At 42.5% G+C, this 18,707-nt stretch overlaps 2 protein-coding genes across 3 annotated transcripts in view; one reads left to right on the forward strand and one right to left on the reverse strand.

Moving 5' to 3' along the window:
- LOC121693707 (serine/threonine-protein kinase PAK 6) overlaps positions 1–3,903 on the forward strand; it is a 30,152-nt gene extending 26,249 nt beyond the window's left edge. For both annotated transcript variants that reach the window (XM_042073329.1, XM_042073330.1), the window contains exons 7-9: positions 646–771; positions 1,692–1,826; positions 2,217–3,903. In XM_042073329.1, the coding sequence (XP_041929263.1) occupies positions 646–771; positions 1,692–1,826; positions 2,217–2,384 (429 nt within the window). In that variant the 3' untranslated portion in view covers positions 2,385–3,903. The remainder of the gene's footprint in view (positions 1–645; positions 772–1,691; positions 1,827–2,216) is intronic.
- Positions 3,904–4,067: 164 nt separating this feature from the next.
- LOC121693330 (poly [ADP-ribose] polymerase tankyrase-2) lies at positions 4,068–6,050 on the reverse strand. Its single transcript, XM_042072688.1, has one exon. The coding sequence runs from the start codon at positions 5,928–5,930 to the stop codon at positions 4,353–4,355; it is 1,578 nt and encodes a 525-aa protein (XP_041928622.1). The 5' UTR covers positions 5,931–6,050; the 3' UTR covers positions 4,068–4,352.
- Positions 6,051–18,707: the final 12,657 nt, after the last annotated feature.

An 18,707-nucleotide genomic window follows, 5' to 3' on the forward strand; every position in this document is an offset into this window, starting at 1 on the left:
TCATCAGTTGTCTTAACTGTGACACTGACAAACACAGTGTGCATCACTGCTGTTTCGCGATGAGCAAGAGACTTACAGCTCTTAAGAAGAGCTGTCAACATCTAGATGTCATGTTTTTGTCTTTTTCATTTATTAACACACACATGAATTTATATGGCATATTTCATACAGCAAGGCAAGCCAATGTGCTTTACATAGACAGAAACAGAGAATAGCAAATACTAGTAAATTATTTCTTTATTAACATTTTTATATCATCTGGAAATTGGTTCCAGAGCTGAACCGCATAGCAGCTAAACTCTACTTCACCAGGTTTGGTTCTGAGAATTAAGGGGACCATAGACATTAGGCGACAGGGCTAGCATCAGTATGGCATTAAAGATGAATGTTGATCACCATTAAAGCATATTTTGATAAAAAAAAAAAAAATGGTTAGCTTGCCGATTGTTTCTCAATTATATATTATAATCGCCAATACTTAAATAAAATAAATGTAAAAAAATATCTCAAGGCTCGTCAATTGTCGTCAACTTGTTATGTTAGCTCATGTTAATGTTTTATATTGGCCGGTGAGGCTATGTAATACTGTTGTTGTTCATGCTATTTTAAGGTGTCACAAATGTACTTTGTGCTTTTCTTCTCTAGGTTAAGCTGTCAGACTTTGGGTTCTGTGCCCAGATCAGTAAAGATATCCCTAAGAGGAAGTCTCTAGTGGGGACGCCCTACTGGATGGCACCTGAGGTGATCTCTAAATCACCCTATGGCACTGAGGTAAACACTACTTTGCTTTACATTGCTACATTTCTACTACAGTTCTTTTATTTTCTTTAAAGGAAATTATATTTCTTTCTCTATCTCTCTCTCTCTCTCTTTTGCTCTCTCTCTACACAGTGTGGGCTGATTTCCTGTACATGGCTTAAGCCTAGTCCTAAACTAAAAGAGAACATCAGTGAAAATGTCCTTTGACAAAAGCTTTACGAACTAAAATTAACCCATGTAGTGGAAACTGGCCCTATATGTGTAAGGTATACTTTATAAGTTAGTCTTATGTCAAGTAGAGTGCACGGTGCTTGCATAAGCTTCTTGTATTGTGTTTAAGATATTTTGTAACACGTTTTTGTGAAAAGCACTATGTATTCAGAATGAAGTGCCCAATGTCCAACAGCTGACTTTCATAACACATTAAAAATCCATTTAGCCATGACTGAGCTCCTTGTGGTTATAGTTTTAAAAATAGACTTAAATGACCTCTCCAAAAGTGGCCCTCAACCATATTAAATAACTGCTCAGAACAACACTGAATAGCAACTGTTGTGTAGATATGTGTCACAGGCTTGCTTTTGATCTCAACGAGATCAGTCTGAGTGTTATCTCTGCACAACAGTTTTGATTTGTATAGAGGTGTGCGGTGTCTGGTGTGAGGCTTTAGGTAACTCACGTTAGGTAACTGCTTTGGGCAGGTGGACACAGTGGTCCTTGGGCATTTAAGTAATCCACTTAAAAAGGGAAAATGAGATTATGATATTTTCCCTGTGTTATTCTTTGCCATTTCTGTAACAGTCATTTTTAGAACTGAAGGTAGAAGTGGTAGAAGTAAAGGTTTTGTCCTCATACTTTGTTCGTAACTCTGTATTATGTTGGCCGATGGGTGTGTAGCCAGTGCCCTTTGTTGATGAATGTGCTCTTGGCAGGTGGATGTTTGGTCTCTGGGCATCATGGTGGTGGAGATGGTGGACGGTGAGCCTCCATACTTCAGCGAGACACCGGTGGCAGCCATGAAGAGGCTACGGGATGAGCCGGCTCCCACCGTACGCAACATCAATCAGGTCAGTGGACACACATGTGGACCACAGGCTGCAAGCACATGTTCAAACACATACTGTATGCTCACAAGCACATGTTCAAACATATATGCGAACATACATACATACATACAGTACATACATACCTAAATACACAAATACACACAGAGAGACACACACACACTCACACAAAATGATATAGGCCTATTAGCAAATAATTATTATATAATTATATAGGCCTATTAGCAAATGTATTCACATGTAGAAGTTTAATGAAGGGACAAGTGCAGGGACACATATACACACCAACTTGCTTCATCCACAGTGAAAGGCTTATACACATACTGTGTGTACAGCTCTGCACCTCTGAAGACAGTTTATGCATGCTTTCTTCTGTGGCCTTTTTCTCCACAGATCTCACCAGTTCTGAGGGACTTCCTGGACCGCATGCTGACGCGGGACCCACTGGACCGGGCCACGGCCACGGACCTTCTGGAGCACCCATTCCTGCTGAAGAGCAGCTCGCCGCAGTGCCTGGTCCCCCTGGTGGAGCAGTACCGCAAGCGCATGTCCCGATGCTGAGGCTGGAACACCCTCTTACACTACCCTCACAATGTGCTGCTGGAGTCCTGTCAGACCCCCCTGCCTGCCTGCCACACACACACACACACACACACACACACACACTGCTCACCAGCCAGGCATCCTCTGACATGCCAAGTCATCACGTCCGGCTCCACTGGCGAGTTTGTGCCCATGTGGGAATTCTAGGATGGCATCTTGCAGGGGGAGAGAAAATGGTTCCCTGCATGGTTCCGTGAATGGGTCCCTCCTGGTTGGTTGAAGTACGGAGTAACCACATCAGAGTTATCCAATGCAATGACACGAGAGAAGGAAAGCACTTTATGCGTCTGTGGGCTACGCTTCAGAGACAGTAATTTTCCCTTGTAATTGTGACAAGCGTAAGACCGAGGAGAACTTGATTCCCAGACTGGTTCCTCACCAAGTGAACCTCTGTGGTGGTGGAAGGTCCCCCCTGGAAATTCCTGAACTACTGATCGGTCCAAACTTGTTTTGTTTTTTTAAAAGGGTTCTCTCTTTTCAAATGCTCTACTGAGCCCCCATTGTTCTTCAGTTGATCATGCTTTTTAGGCTGTTTTTTATTTTATTTCCAACTGCAAACTTTTTAAAGTGACTCTCGCTCTGCTCTGCCGTGGGTCATGAAGAGCAGCGCTTTCCTTGTGTTCCTCTGAACACTGTGCGCTCGATTGGGACTTCCTCTGCATATGATATGCATGATTAAATCAGGGGCACATTTAGCTTGAATCTGAATGCGCATAAAAGCTTCCCATGTTTTAAGAAAAAAATGATTATGCTTTGTTGTCACCAACCATAATGGTGTTTTCAGCTGTGGTGACAGACTTTTTCAAATGAGATTACTGAGTTGATATTATTGTTAGAATTATTCCCTAAAAGTGGTCCCTATACTTTTCCAAAACAAGATGTTTGTAATATGTGATATTTTAAATATGGCACTTTGATCTCTCAGTGATTTAATTTTGAAATTGTGACTCAAAATCCTAGCTGAAGGTCAAGTGATGTATATTTCAAAATCAATATAAACCTGTATGTGTCTGCAAGATGGCTGTAGTCAAATTATGAGATAACAAAAACCCAATTTATTATCACTATCACTATTATGTTATTTTAATTTAGTTTAATTGGAAAGTGTGAGTGTTTACGTTGGGGATGCATTTTGTTAATGTTGTTAGGTGAGCATCCTATCAGTGGTACTGTGATAGCTTTTTTCCCAGGATGTGTGTATTGCTACTGGAACAACGACAAAAAATACATTGTGAGACTGTTTTCTGCATTTGGTTTGCATCTAGACAAAGCACACGGGCTTGGTACATGATTCTAAAGGACCTCACCAGCTGAGATCACAGTGTTCATCATCTTGGTATTCTTTTCAGAATACATTTCATGGTTGTATTTGTATGTAGGTCATTCATGAAGAGAAAAGCATTATTTTAATTTTGTAAAAATGAATAAATTATGCATATTGAATATTCAACAAGGGCTATTTGGTAAGTAACTTAATTTTCACTGAGTCAGACCACTACTCTGTCCTTCTGCCCATCCCCAACCCATTATCTTCCTGTCTAAATCAAGTAATTATACATATTTTTCATTCAGTGAGCCAGTTTCACCAGTTGAGCAGACACGTTTTTTTATGATTGAGTTTATTGTGTAGTGTATCACGTCTCTTGATCGACCAAAGCACAGCCAAACACATTGCAAACTGCAGTATGCATATAATCACATGATATGTATTGCACTATACATAGGCACACCTATACATATTCATCCTGTACGAAAGAATAGTCATTGGAGCGCATTAAGCTGGCATTGGATCATTCTTCAACGACTCAATTCAATGTAAATTATCAAAGCAAAAGACATCATTCTACAAAAAAGTTATTCATTCATAATCACGATATTGCATGTATTGTAGCCTACTGAAAGCACTCGCATTGCTAACGTGACAGATTAATTCGCATTATTATTAGACATACAACGAGGGCTGCCCTCAAATTCACACCTCACGCCACTGATGCTGTCAACGCTCGGCTGACTGCTGACTCTCTGGTGCGTGTGTGTCAGTGGAAAGGTCTCCGACCGGGCAATCTTCCCTTTGCCATTTCCCAAAGGACAGTCTCTGACGAATTTCATGAATTCTGGGGCAGTGAAGCGCCTCAGTAACCTGGTCCCCAGACCGGGGTAGCCGGGTGGACGGACTGTAATTTTTTCCGGCTGGATTTCTTCTCGGTGGAGGAGAAGCTTGTTCTGTCGCGCGACCTGTGGAATGCTACCACGTTTGAGTGCGTCTCTTCTCACCAAAAAACACCCGCCTTTGCCCCCGACGGTTTTTGACTCGTCGTCACTGCTGTTTTCCTCCTGAAAGTGACTGGTGCCGTTTGAAAGTGGCGCAAGTTTGATAGGATTGTCCTTATTATTCGCCAACTGCCGAGTTCTATGTATCTTTTCAAGGTAGTCGATCTTCATCAAAGTTTTTTCGTCCTGCAGTGAGGCTCTCTTGAATTGCCTGGCGGAATGGCGCAAATCCTGGACATCACCCTGATAGGACTGTTTTCTGCCAGTTAGGAGCTCTAGGTTAAATGACTTTGCTTTGCCCCAGAGGGGAACGTGTCCGTTCACCTCCTGCCTGCCCCCTATGTCATGTCTTGTGCCTTTCTCTGGACTGAAGTCTATGGTTTTCCTGACTCTGGTATCCCTCAGCATAGAGTTCTGGATCTGTTTGGTATTAAATAAAGTGTTTTCATCTTCTTCCCCAAAATTGTTTTTGGAGGGGCACTGTCCATTAGTCATTCTCTCAGGGGAAGGGGGCTGGCGCTTGAATCGGGTGTCCCCGACACATACCTGTCTCTGGAACAGAGCTGGCAGTGATTCCTCATTCTTACTGTGAAACGGCTTGGAGAACCTTTCAAGGATCTGTTTAGGGAGTTTGTTTGGATGTTGTGACTCTCCATCTTGGTCTTTCCAAGAGTTCCCCAAACTCAACCCCACCTCTTTCTTTCCAGGACCATTCAGAGCCTGGACACACTGACTGTGTCCAAAGTAGTCGGCCACCTGTATAGCAGAATGTCCAGCCCGGTTTGTGTGGTCCAGCTGCAGCCCCAGCCTCTTGAAAGCCCGGACCAGAAACTCAAGCACCTGGTTGTGCCCGGCAAAGGCGGCATACATCAGTGCGCTGTTCCCCCAGGTGTCCATGATCTCAGGGTCAGCGTTGAACTGGACCAGCAGCTTGACCACATCCAGGTGTCCAAGCTCACAGGCGAGGCTGAGGGCAGTGCGCCCTTGCTCGTCACGCGCGTTCACATCTGCCCCTTTCTCCAGCAGCATCTGGATGAACTTTGACCTGCCGGCGGACTCCTGCAAGCTGGCAGCGAACATTAGCGGTGTGCGGCCGCTCTCTGTCTTGGAGTTGATGATGCGGCCGTCCAGAGCGTCCAGCACGAAGCGGGCCAGGTGCAGCTTGCCACTGTGCATGGCATCCAGGAAGGTCTTGGTGCCAGATCCCTGGCACAGATCCTTTGGTCGGAGCATACTGAACCACCTCAACAGCAGAGCAGCCTTGGAGCGGGAAGGTTTGTGCTCAGAGTAAATTGAGTTCTTTCTCTGATTGGTGTCTCTTTCACAGTTCTCTAGCTCTCTATCTCTGTTTCTTTTCTCCTCTCTCTCTCTCTCTTTCTATCTCTTTCTCTGTCTCTCTATCTCTGTTACTCTCTCTCAGAGAGTTGGCAGTGAGCTTGGAATTGTGAGCCTGGCTGAGGAGCGCTCATTGGTTTTATACCTCCCTTTCTCCGCTACCCTCCCTCCGTACAAACACACACACACACACACACACACTCTCTCACACACACACATACACACACATGCGTTTGCTCTTTGTTGCCAAGGAAACAGTCATCTGAGGACCGTGATGCTGCTCTCAGCTTCTATTCAACATTACCTCTCTCTCCGAGAGAAGAAATATGCTGTTTAATACATACAGCATACTTACAGGTGGATAATTATTCAATGAAAATTGAACATCGTAAACATGGGTTTGATCATTTGAATCTCTTCATAGGAAAACAAACTTTACCAAGAGAAAAACAGTAAAACACCTTCACATTTTTGTCTTTGCATCTGTTTCCTTCTCTTTGTCTGTTTCACTCTTGCTGCCTTTTTTCAATGTCTCACTCACTCCTCTGCTCTTCCTCTCTCCATATCTCTTTTTGTCTTCTCTCTGTTACCCAGGTGACCATTCATTCACTCTCCGAACTCGTTTAGCCGTCCCAAGGAGGCACGTGCAGAAGGAATGAGCATGTGGTGAAATTTCCATTTTCAGTCTTTCTGTTGTGAAATGTCAGTCAGCACTCTGCAGCATTAATCCCTGTTCTCAACAGTTTACTCTAAAAGGTCCATATCACTCTTATTCTTGAGGCTGTGTCATGTTACATTTATTAATGAATTAAATATGCTACTGTATTGAGATAGATAGATAGATAGATAGATTGATTGATTGATTGATTGATTGATTGATTTGGACTGATTATTTAATTAGTTGTCATAAGGTGCTGGATACGCTACTAGTGTCCCAAGGTCATGGATTCTTTTCTTTCTGAGACTAAGTAAATACTATAAGCTACTTAAAGTTAAGAGTTAAAGTGTACTGATATTTAGCAGATACTTTTATCCAAATCCACACAGACTTGCAAGGGTGGGAATCAAACCTGGGTACAGTAATTGTCAGTCAGTGACAATTTACATTACCGCTGCTCCACCATGCCCAAAATAATAGTTTTATAAATAGTTACATGACAAAATGAAACATTCTCTATTTGTATTTAAAAATTACTGATTTTTTTCTTTTTTCAAGTGATTTGGAAAGATGTGTGTCGAAGTAAAGCAACTATTTTAAAGTGATTGAAGCTGTAGAATCACCTGTGGAACTGCATTTAAACATCATTGTATTTCATGATGAAATTTTAGGTGAAGGTGACATTTTAGGGGAATAGATTAAATTACTTAACAGTTGTTTCCATTTTTATGTCAATATTCAATTTTATATTTCTTATTTTTTTATTATATTTTCTATTTCTTTTTTACAACAAGTAACACGTCTTCGTTTAATGTTCACCTAAGCTGTCCCTTTCACGATGTGTCACTGGTGCAAACTGCTGTGGAAGCTACACAGTCATTCAGTGCACAGCAGGTGAGAATGGCATTGGCACTGAATAACAGGCGAGGGCCAAAGCTGCCCTCCTCCAAAGTAATGAAATAATCTCCTGCCGCTCCTGCGTCCCTCAGTATTCGCTTGGTAGTTAGAGCAGTCCAGAAGATCATGCTAATCCCTCAGTATTCCCTTGGTAGTTAGAGCAGTCCAGAAGATCATACTAATCTAAACACAGGCCTGCTGATTTAAAATTGTACACAGAGAGAGAGAGAGAGAGAGAGAGAGACATACTGTATGTACAGCATACTGTTTTATATAAACCAAGACCTATGTATAAGTAAGTAAGTATAAGTATACTCTTTTGATCCCGTGAATAATATGTATATACTTAGAAGCACACACACACATAAATACAGTACACACACACACACACTAAAGGAGAAAGTGAGAACAAAGTAAAAGGGACGTAACCTTTGTACCCTTCTGCTTTCCTGCCAGCAGCTCTCACATGCTGTTTGTCAATATGAATCTGACCACCGAAACAAATTCAGCTCGTAATGACTTGAGTGTGTGTGTGTGTGTGTGTGTGTGTGTGTGTCTGTGTGTGTGAGAGAGATGCTGCTCAATTGTGATATGTTTTGCACATGACCTACATTTGCAAATCACAAGCATTTTCACAAATTCTCAGGGATGACACAATTTTTGCAAAGTAACACCTTTTGTCCTTTTCTCTCATGACTGCAATTGATGTAATCTCATTTTGCTCCAGCTAATGCACAGAGTTCCTGTAATGTCAAAGTGTCCCATAAACACGGAGTTTTGAAAGTGACATAATAGGTTACACGATGCTTTCATCTCAACTCAGACTGTCCATTACGCCATGTGGTTACATTGTCACATTGTCATCTTTGCCTTGCGGTTTTGTTTTAATTAGATTTTAATTGCTTAATAAGAAAAAAGCAGGTGGAGTAGGGGCGAGGAAACGTTGGCAGAGTTGGTGCCCGGCTGTTGCTAAGTGCCTTGTACCTTGTCTCGGACATGTCTCTTTAATAAACGCCACAGCAGGGGTCCACAGAGGCCACATCTATCATCCCATTACAGAAGGCTAGAGGGGGCTAGAGGTCAGAACTGTTAAGATGCACAGTTGCCCCCTAAAGTTAGATGAGTAAAGAATGTCTCGGCTTCATCAGCAAAGCAAGGTAGAGCACCTTTAACTAGATGTACCGCATAGTGGTACAAAATATGATCATCGCTCAGTCCTGCACATTCTCTCTGCAAAAATGAATCACGCTTGTCAATTTGTCTCCATCTCCGACTCCATCCCCTACTCTTGCAACTTTTGTGTGTGTAAATGAGTGTGTGCATGTGTGTGTTTGCTTTTATGCACATGTGTGCTTCTCTGTGTGTGTGTGTTTGTTTGCTTGTGAATGTGTGTGGGGGTAATGGGGTGTGTGTGTGTGTGTGTTTATGTGCGTTTGTGTGCATGCATGTGAAAAAAACTCTAGACCTAACCGATTTTTAGCACAGTTCACACATATTATTAACTCAAGGGGCTTTACAAATGAGCAGACAAAGGAATATAAATGGCAAAGAGCATTAAAACAGTTAAAAGAACATTGGAAAACATCCAATGGTAAAAAGATCCAAGAACGCAAAATCTTATTCTGAAGACACTGAGCAGACTAAGGACCTGAATATGCCTTTTTGCACTATGCACTGGAATTTGTTTGAAGGCTGGGGCCTGATGCTGCCAAACCTTTGACTGTGGTGTCATACAGCTAGCAAAATGGGCAAAGGACTTCTAGGCAGAAGCAGACATGTGAAATTCAGATTGTCTGTGTCTGTTTGGTGATGCATATTCCCTTGACAAAGTCATCTTTATGGCTTATTTGATCACACTGTAGAAATGACAAGTGGTGAAATGGAGCTTTACTTGGCTTCATGTTATGGGTTGAAAGTCCTTGACATGAGATTGTTGCTTCGGCCCAGTTAATTACTCTTCCTTCCTCAGGACAGTCACCAGTCCGTCCTGCATTTTTGGCCCCACGCCCTAATTACTACAATGGATTTGCCGTCTGATTCAGTGGCAGTGTGTTTGTGATCCAGCAGCCATCATGCCAATGTCTGATTCATTACAGCCCTAATCAGGGCAGTGCAAAATCTGCTCGCTCGCTCATCCAGCAACGGCTCCCAGTCAAACCCCTGCTGCCCCCGCCAGCTAATCGTTCATGTGCCAACATAATGACTTGTAATGACTTTCATCTAAACTGGGTACGATGAGGTCAGGCTGGATAAGATCAGGACAGCCATTTTTGTCGTGTCAATGTCAGTAATGGCAAGTTGACCTATAGACAAGCAGCCATGGGGCTGCAGTGGTGTGTTTTTTCCCCAACAGCAAAGCCCATAAACAGCATTGTCAGAGAAAGAAAAAACTGAATTAGAGTACTTTTAATTACGTTGGGGGGGGGGGGATCAAAACCAGATAGCGACATCAACTATCCATTGTCGCTATCTGGTTTTGCAGTGAAAAGGCTTTGGCCGAGGGGACTTAAGAGAGACAGCGGCCGCTCTAGAAATAGACTCCAGAATCCTCTCAGCCTGTCTCCGGGCTCTGGATGAGTTATTGTGCCGCTTCGGTCGCTTTTTGGTGACGGAAGATTATCCTTGCTTGACTGTGCTAGCTTAAGGGATGCTCCAGTTGCTATTTTTAGGGAGCAGGAGTTTGGGTTGACACACTGTAATATTTCTACTTACAGAGATACAGGGGTGTGTGTGTGTGTGTATGTTTGTGTTTATATATACATGCTGTGAATATTTTCTTTTGGATATGTTTTGGAATTTTTGAATTGTTTAATGTAAGTTGTGGATATTGTGGAACTCAGACCTGCTACAGCACAATGGTATATTTTACAAATGCACAACAATAATTTACTGCTACTGGCTTTTGTCAACAAAAAATACAATAAACAGCTCTGGTCCCAGTGCTTCCGTCCTTAATCTGTCTTCAATACTGATGCATGGAAAGCAGTGAATCCTTCTTTCTCTGTGAATCTTTGCTAATTCACAATATATCAAGGCCATTTGCGATCCTCCTGTCAGACACCCTATTTGCTCAGAACTGATAGAGGATAGTGCTCCAATAGGGGCGGCACATACAGTATGTTGTAAACTGTGCAGTGTCAATTATGTGTTTTGATGAGAACGAGCCCTGAACCATGTGGCCCACTGGAATAGGCCTAAGAAACAGTGAACACTGCTATTAGATAGTTCAAGCCACATTTCCCATCACCGATTAAAAGCACTGAATAGGTTTATTTTGTGGAGAGAACACGGAGAGCTTGCCTAAGGTCATGCAATATAATTTCATTTTTTGCGCCTCCTTACACTGGGCCCGGTTGCATCTGCATTCTATGCCTCCTCTATAGCACTGGCCCTGCAATATATACCATCTGTGCATAGTCTAAAGAGCTCAATTCCCTCCAGTCAATGCGATCTCGCTGCTTTGTTTAACACATAGACTTCAGCCTGTGTAAATGGTATTACATAAGACTTACAAGTCATGTCAGAAGGAACTTCTGAAGGACTCTTTATTTTAAAAAGAGACAAAGAGAAAAAATCTAGTTAGTTGACCACCACGGTGTTAGATCCTTTTCTGTAAATAGGACCTGCAATGAGGGCCTCTCAGCATGAGCATGGCCAGCATGTGACAGCAGAAAAGGAGACTTAATTAAAAAGCATGGGCATAGGACTCGCCGCCATTATCACCCATTAGTTTCACCCATTTTGAAAGTGTGAAGTGACCGTCTTAATAGAGGTTTAAAAATAAGCGCTGAATTATGCAAACAATCGTCATGAATGGCAAATGAATCGAATGCCACTGGTGGCCATGCCTTATAATTGCACAGATGTATGCACACACCTATACAGAGAGAGAGAGAGAGAGAGAGATGGACACAAATATTCACGTTCCCCTCGCTCAGTGTCATTAAAGACGATGCCTTCGCAGAATAAATGATTTCAAATTTGAGTTCGTTTGGCACTAATGCCTCATCTCGTCTCGGGTGCCTCTGAAGAAGTGTGTTGACCACAGGGGGATGGCTCTTATCGTCCTCCTCATTGCGTTGGAGAAGATGAGTCCCCTCAGGAGTTGCCGAGAGGACCTATCTCACATGTCTCGCCGTGTCTCCATGGTACAGTACGCCAGGCCGAAAGAGAGAGAGAGGGGCAGGCGAGGGAGGTGTCATAGCGGGATCTCTTCCACTGACTAGCCGTTAGTAACATCGACACCCACCATGACTGGCACAAGATGACAGACTCAAAGGTGAGGAAACGGGTTTCTCCCCAGAAACCCAGCTCAGAGTTGAGAAATCACAGAGTGGATGGTGATCGGTTCTTTTGGTAGAGGTAAAGAGACCGAAATGTTAAGTCCCTCTTAAGTCCCCTCGACCGAAAAGATTAGCGATTGTTAAAAATTCCATTGGGAGAATAATAAGTACAGCTAGTTACTTCATCTTCTTTAAGAAAGTAAAACACATACTTCCAGATTATCTATAATAATAATAATAATAATAATAATAATAATAATAATAATAAGCTTTATTTGTATAACACCTTTGCTTTCATACACAGAATGCAGCTCAAAGTGCTTTACAGTTGGAGCATGTAGGCCTAACACAATAATAGAGAAAAGTCATTATCAGTCATTCCTCTTCGTTGCTGTGGCCGTTTATGATCCAATCAGCAACATATCAGAAATATATATAGGCTTTGCTAACATGTATTGTGATTGTATGACTTCACATAGAGATGTTTAAGAAACACAACAACTGGCAGCCTTAACCCTTATCCCCCTAGAAATTTCAATCAGAAAACATTAGTCTCTTTAGGTCAGAGTTATTTACTTTTTAAACCCTAATGATTGTTGGTCATGGTCATTATTGCATGTTAGGCCCGCAAACATCACCATAAAGTGGGGTAGACTAGAACAAAGAGGCTTTCTCTAAATGAATTCAAAACAAGATAACCACAGTACTGTGATCACTGGCAGCACACACACACACACACACACACACACACACACACACACGCCACCTCTGAGAGATTATTCATGCCTGTCATGGCTGAAATTCACATCTCACGCTGCATTCATTTCTCCTTTTGACTCAGTGCTTTTCCACTATTGCATAATGTCAAGTGCCAGCTTTGTCTGCTTGGCGAACAGGGAACATGACATGACTGTTAAAATGGGTTTTGCCTGATTGAACTTTCTGTATGCAACTGTCAGCCCGAGGTCTGGTCCTACCTCACACATTTGTTTTTCACCTGTCACTCTCCCTCCCTCCTTCATTCTCTCTCTCTGTCTGCCTCTCTTTCTCTCCATCTCTCTGGCACTTCCTCTCTCTCACTTGCTGGTCTTCTCTTTCCATCACTCTCTCATCTCTTTCTCACACTTCCTGGCTCCATCCCTCCATCTTAATCTCTCTCTCTCTTCCTCTCTCTTCTTTTCTCTCTTCTTCTCTCTCTCTCTCTCTCTCTCTCTCTCTCTATGTCTATTTCCTGTAATGCCCTTCGCTTTCCAAGTGAGGACGCACGACAGCTTGAGTTCAGTGAAAGTTTCACACTTTGTCATCATGAATGGGTGTGAGCAGCTGGAACACTGTCACGGTGCCGGACCACATGTCCACCAAGGACAAGGAGGCATTCCGGGCTTTTGAGGTCAATGGTATCTGCCAGGAAGTACTTCATCAGCAGAGTGATCTTCCGTCCTAAGCTCACACCAGCACCATTGCAACAGGAGGTTGCCATCACACTTCCTCTGCTAGACATCCTAAAGGAAACATGGAGCCAAACTGATGGCAGTGCTCAACATGAAGTCAAAAGTGTCTTTCCTGCATCTGTGCAAGAAAGAGTTTTCGGAGCTCGTCAGACCAGATGACATAGACTGTACATATATGTATGTGCAGTATAGTATATACGTCACATACATGTTGGCAGTGAAGAAAACACACGAGACCAACAAAAACATTTCCCAATAATCTCACTACAAAAATACTTTTGTTCTCTCTATGTAGGGAAACTCTCCATGCCTGGCAGCAGGAGCTACAGCACACAAAACAGAAGTGCTTAACTAATATAAAAAGGCTATGTCAAATACTGTAGCAGAAAACTACTTTAACACGGCAGTATAAAAATCAGCAAAACAGTAACGGTGAGACATTAAGAAACATTACAATTAATACATTAATACACCAGACATCCAGTCTATGCATTCAAAATAAATTAGAAATTTGCTGGACACCATTATAGTCTTCTGATATTTTAAAGGGGACACTTTAAAATACCAGAAAACTATAATGCACTACAAAAGAAGAGAACTAAAATGAAACAACAAAATAGAATAAGTATGACCCAGTTACATGAACAGAAAACTAGTTGTACACTAGTGTATTTTTTTGCCGCATTGCATTGCGTGTTTTAAAAGCACACATGGGCTAGAGTCTGTGGAAGACGAGGAGATGACTGTTAGAGGACCACCCCAGTGACCTGCTTGTCAATAATAAAAGGGTAGCCATCACAGAGTCAGCCTCCCCAAATGCTTACTTGTCTCTCCACAACCTATCAATTACAGAGCCCTCTCCATCCCCATCAGGGCAGATGGTGTTCAGCAGGGAGCAGGACTTCTCTAATTTAGGTGAGTCTAATATTAGTGCCTCCACTGTGGCTGAGCCTGACAACTGGAAATTACAGGACCAAGGGCCATTTCTGACTGAGCTGCTGCAGTGGAGGCCGGTCTTCGCACATCATGCAACAATGTATTTGATTTTTGGCCTAATTATGGTTCCTATAACACATCAGGAGAGCACATGTGGGGTGGTGTGATTCTACAGCAGCAATGTTGAATTTGCCATGTGCAGAGCAAAGGGATTGTGGGAATGTATGTGGGAATGCAGCAGCAAACAATAGAAATCTAGTTTAATGAAAACATTACTTTTATCGGCCCCAAAGTGTGAAAAAAGGACTGTGCCAAAAATAGTTCAATCCAAATTCATGAAAAAGGTGTGCAGAGTTGTACTGAGAACAGTGGAATGTAACTGAATGTTGAAAGTGGAATAGGCCACACTCATGTCGGCACCGGTGTGTATGTAGCCCTTATGACGACACACAACGTGAAATATAGACTATGTAATGTGTCCAGTCTCCTGACCAAGACACGTGGCAAGAATTTATGGTTCTATGCTCGCATAGTCTGATATGGTCAATCCTAAAAGACCATCGTGGAAGACAAAATCTAACCAAGCCATTAAGGATCCTGCACACTATTTTGCAAACTATTGTGGTTTTATAAAAATACTTAACACAATTCACAAAACCACACACCCAAACTGCAAAATACCTCATATAGCCTGCAAAATGAAGCACTGCAACCAAAACTACATACAGTATAGCATTATCGAAATCAAACTTTTGCACCAAATGGTACACACTTCAGTCATATTACCAGATTTTTGTCTAACCAACTACACACTGTTGGGCATAATGAAAAGCACTCTCATCTTTAGTATGCTTTGCCATAATACTAAAACAAATATTGGCATATACATACATGTTGTTGAAATATTTAATGTTTCAACAAAAATATGCTCACAAAAAGCAGTAAACTAAAAAAGAAAATTGCAGAAAAATGTTCTTCTTTGGCCATGAACTCCTCTACCAGCTCTCACTCTTCCTCCCGCTCTCATTCTCACCCTCCCTCTTCCTCTCGCTCCACAATGCTCACCTGTGGTCTTTTCATAGTGCTTTACTTCCTGATTGAAGTGGTCATGTAATTGTGCTTTGCATGTCAGCAACTGGAAAAAACTGTAATTGTCAATCTGAAGGCCAATAACCAGCCCAACCATCCACCTGCTCTGACTGAGCTCAAGGACAGTCAAAGAACCAAAGATTACGTAAGGATGTGAATATAACCTTGATTCTCTGAGGGAGAGCGCAAGACGCTAACCAATGGGAAGTCAACGTTTTTACGGTTATATAACAGCTTTGAAGCCAATTTGATGGTAAACAAACTTATAAAAGCATAGCCATAGAGCACAGCTAGTTAGTGACCCGGAGAACCAGCCTTGAAACTTCAGCTCTTGTCGACCCGGACACATCTTGCGAGAATTGTGAAACATTACCTCGTCAGTAGATAGAGAGTACAGTAGAGGAACTGTCTGGACAGGGTTTTTGCACTCTGTATGGTTCAACGACTGAGCCTGGTAGTCCTGCCTTCAGCAATCTCACCATTCACAGGCTAGGCAGTCAGACGCCAGCTCTCGGGTTCCAGGTGGCACATCGCTTGTCAGGAGGTCTTTGCACATAGACAGTTGCCAAGGCTGGCTGTGCAACAACAGCCTGAGCTCTGCCATCCAGCAACCAGAATAATTGTCTGTGTGCACCCTGTCCAGTGGGGCCGGGATGAGTGCGAGCAGGGGAAACCTCGAAAATGTTCAAGGGCACAAAGCTAGCTGGAGCTGGATGACAGTGATCTCCCACACCTCGGCTTTGAATGAAGCACAGATACTTCCTGTGTCCGCTGGCACTGTCCATATTTGGTCAATAATTCCATATCTACTTGTAGTCAAAAACAACAAATGGTTACTCAGGTGAATCACTGTTGTGTGGTGTGGGGGTGGCAAACCCCCACATTAATGCAGTGATGCACAAAAAACACATTCTGCAAAAACAGTCATTGCAGATAATCCAGTGCTCACAATGACATGGTTCCTTTTGATGAATAGATTAATAGGACGACAGAAGCAACCCCAGGCAACCTGCCTCTCTCCTAAACCTCCATTCCTCCTCTATCTATCTATTTATCTATCTCACAGACACACACTCACACACACACACACACACACACACACACACACACACAAACACACTCGTAAACCAACACACACACACACACACACACACACACACACCAACACACACACCCCGCAGCCTCCATCCATCGCGTGCTGCTCTCTCCTGCGAGCAGCTGACAGCTCCATAAATTGGACGATTGGATAACAAATGTGTGGCTCTCATGCCTGCACCGCTGAGGGATGGGCCCCTGCTCCCACTGGACCCTGTAATGGTCCCCACAGTGGCTCCACTGGCTCTCTCACACACACGCCACAATGCAGACAGGAAGCGACAACAGCGGGGGGAGATGTCCAATTCCAACACCCCAAACACACTCACACACACACACACACACGCACACACACACACACACACACACACACACTAGTCTACTTAATAAAGCTTTTTTAAAATAAGAAGAGTGCATTGGATATGTCCGGTAGAGTGTCAGCAGCACATATACACACTTCACCCAGTGTCTAAAGTCTTAAATTCTCTCCAACAGGAAAGTTATTTGCTATAACATCTATCAAATGGAATGGAACAGTTGCATTTTTAGATGTAATTTCACCTAGTTCTAGTTCAATGCGTTTTAGAATTCTAACATAATTTGTGACTAGTAATTCTCTTCTTAGCTAACAGATAATAGCCTGACGTTGTCATACTCAAATTCTAGTCAGAATATGAGTCTGATACGGCTCCAATGGGATGTAATTATGGGGCGTGTTTCAACCGATACAGGGGGGGAATGCCTCTGCACTCAATTGGATAGACCTAACCAATCAGAGCAACGAAATAGCTTACGGTGAGATGTAGGAAGAACACACAAACCATCCTTCTTCTCCACAAATGCCTTAACATTGTTTTCTGTTTTTTTGTAAAAGTTATTGTACCATCAATATCTCCTACAACACTTGTTAGCGAAATCTAAGAGATATGTAGCAGGGTAGGCTATTAGGAAAAACTGATATTTCCCCTCCGTTTTTAAAAATAATTCTAAAACACCAATATGCTACAAACATGTTATAAACAGCTGGGGAAGTCTGTCGCAAATAATGCAACATGCTTTTTTCCCTTGATGAAAGTGAAACCATGAGTTTTCCCACATCTCAACTTTGGTCAAAGTTTTCAGAAATAATCGTTTTCAGTGATAAAACCTAAATTAAATAATATGCATTTTCCCTTATGGGGTCTTAGAAGCCATCTGTCTCCTTCTAGCCACAGCGTTTTTGTTGCAAACAAAATCAACCTAAGCATGCTCAGATGACGTGATAGACGAGGCACTGTTGCTCACCTGTCCATCATCGTAAAACCCGATTTGATTGGTCCGAACAGCTCTGGTTCGAGCATAGTTGCTCCACAATGGAGCAATGCCAGACTGAACTTCCCAACCTCAAATGTTGTGGGCGGGGCTAAGTTCGGCTGGCACCCAGGCTAAACAGATAATATATTTTAGTCCAGTTTACTTCAAAGTTGCAACAGAAATCTGAACACGTCTTACTGCTCATAGCCAGATGCTTCTCAAAGCTCCTGTAATGCAAATACCTCTTTGCTGAACAGTTGTTCAAAGCTGCTGCAGAAACTTGGTTAGATAAATTCCAATGTGTATGCTATTCTCTGCAACACATTGTGCAATACTAAAAGACATAGCAGCATCAGGGACAACTCCACTGCCTATATCTCAAAGCTGCGGCAAAACATCTTTTAGTGCTGCAAACCAGTTGCTGCAGAGCCTTTTATTTGTGCCCCTTATTCCTCTGCTGCACCAAATGCTACAGACGGGCCAGCACCATGGACGGCACCCCCACCCCCAACCCAACCAATAATTAGGCTACTTTGCTATAATACCTTTTTGAAAAGTTTTTTACGTTTTTGACTTTTTGGCTGTAAGGCTTTAGAATGTGCCTTGGCAATCACATGCATACAGATGTGATGTGATGGTATTCAAAAGGTCTGCTCCGATGAGTACGTATTGACTTATTGCTCGACTTTGTATGGCATGTGGCTGGATAAAGCATCATGGGTGTGAATGGGTTTCAATATTGAAATGTACAGCATAGTTCTTAATCTAATGGATGTGCTCAAGGATGAAGAAGCACCCTGACAAAAATATGGCTGCTACAGACTTTCACCAGTATGACACTGCATTTTTTTAATTTCCTGTCTGAAAGGCAGGTGTGTGTTTCTTAATAATGTGTTCTGTCTCTTAATAAATAGTGTTTTTTTCTGTAGAGTGTCTATTGAAAATCTCAGCAATCGACCTTGTGCTTCTAGTA

Source organism: Alosa sapidissima, chromosome 19, assembly GCF_018492685.1.
Source record: "Alosa sapidissima isolate fAloSap1 chromosome 19, fAloSap1.pri, whole genome shotgun sequence".
Taxonomy (NCBI): Eukaryota; Metazoa; Chordata; class Actinopteri; order Clupeiformes; family Clupeidae; genus Alosa; species Alosa sapidissima.

Bases quoted from the DNA above. Each gene is read 5' to 3' on its own strand.
- LOC121693330 (XM_042072688.1), bottom strand. From the start codon at position 5,930: ATGCTCCGACCAAAGGATCTGTGCCAGGGATCTGGCACCAAGACCTTC.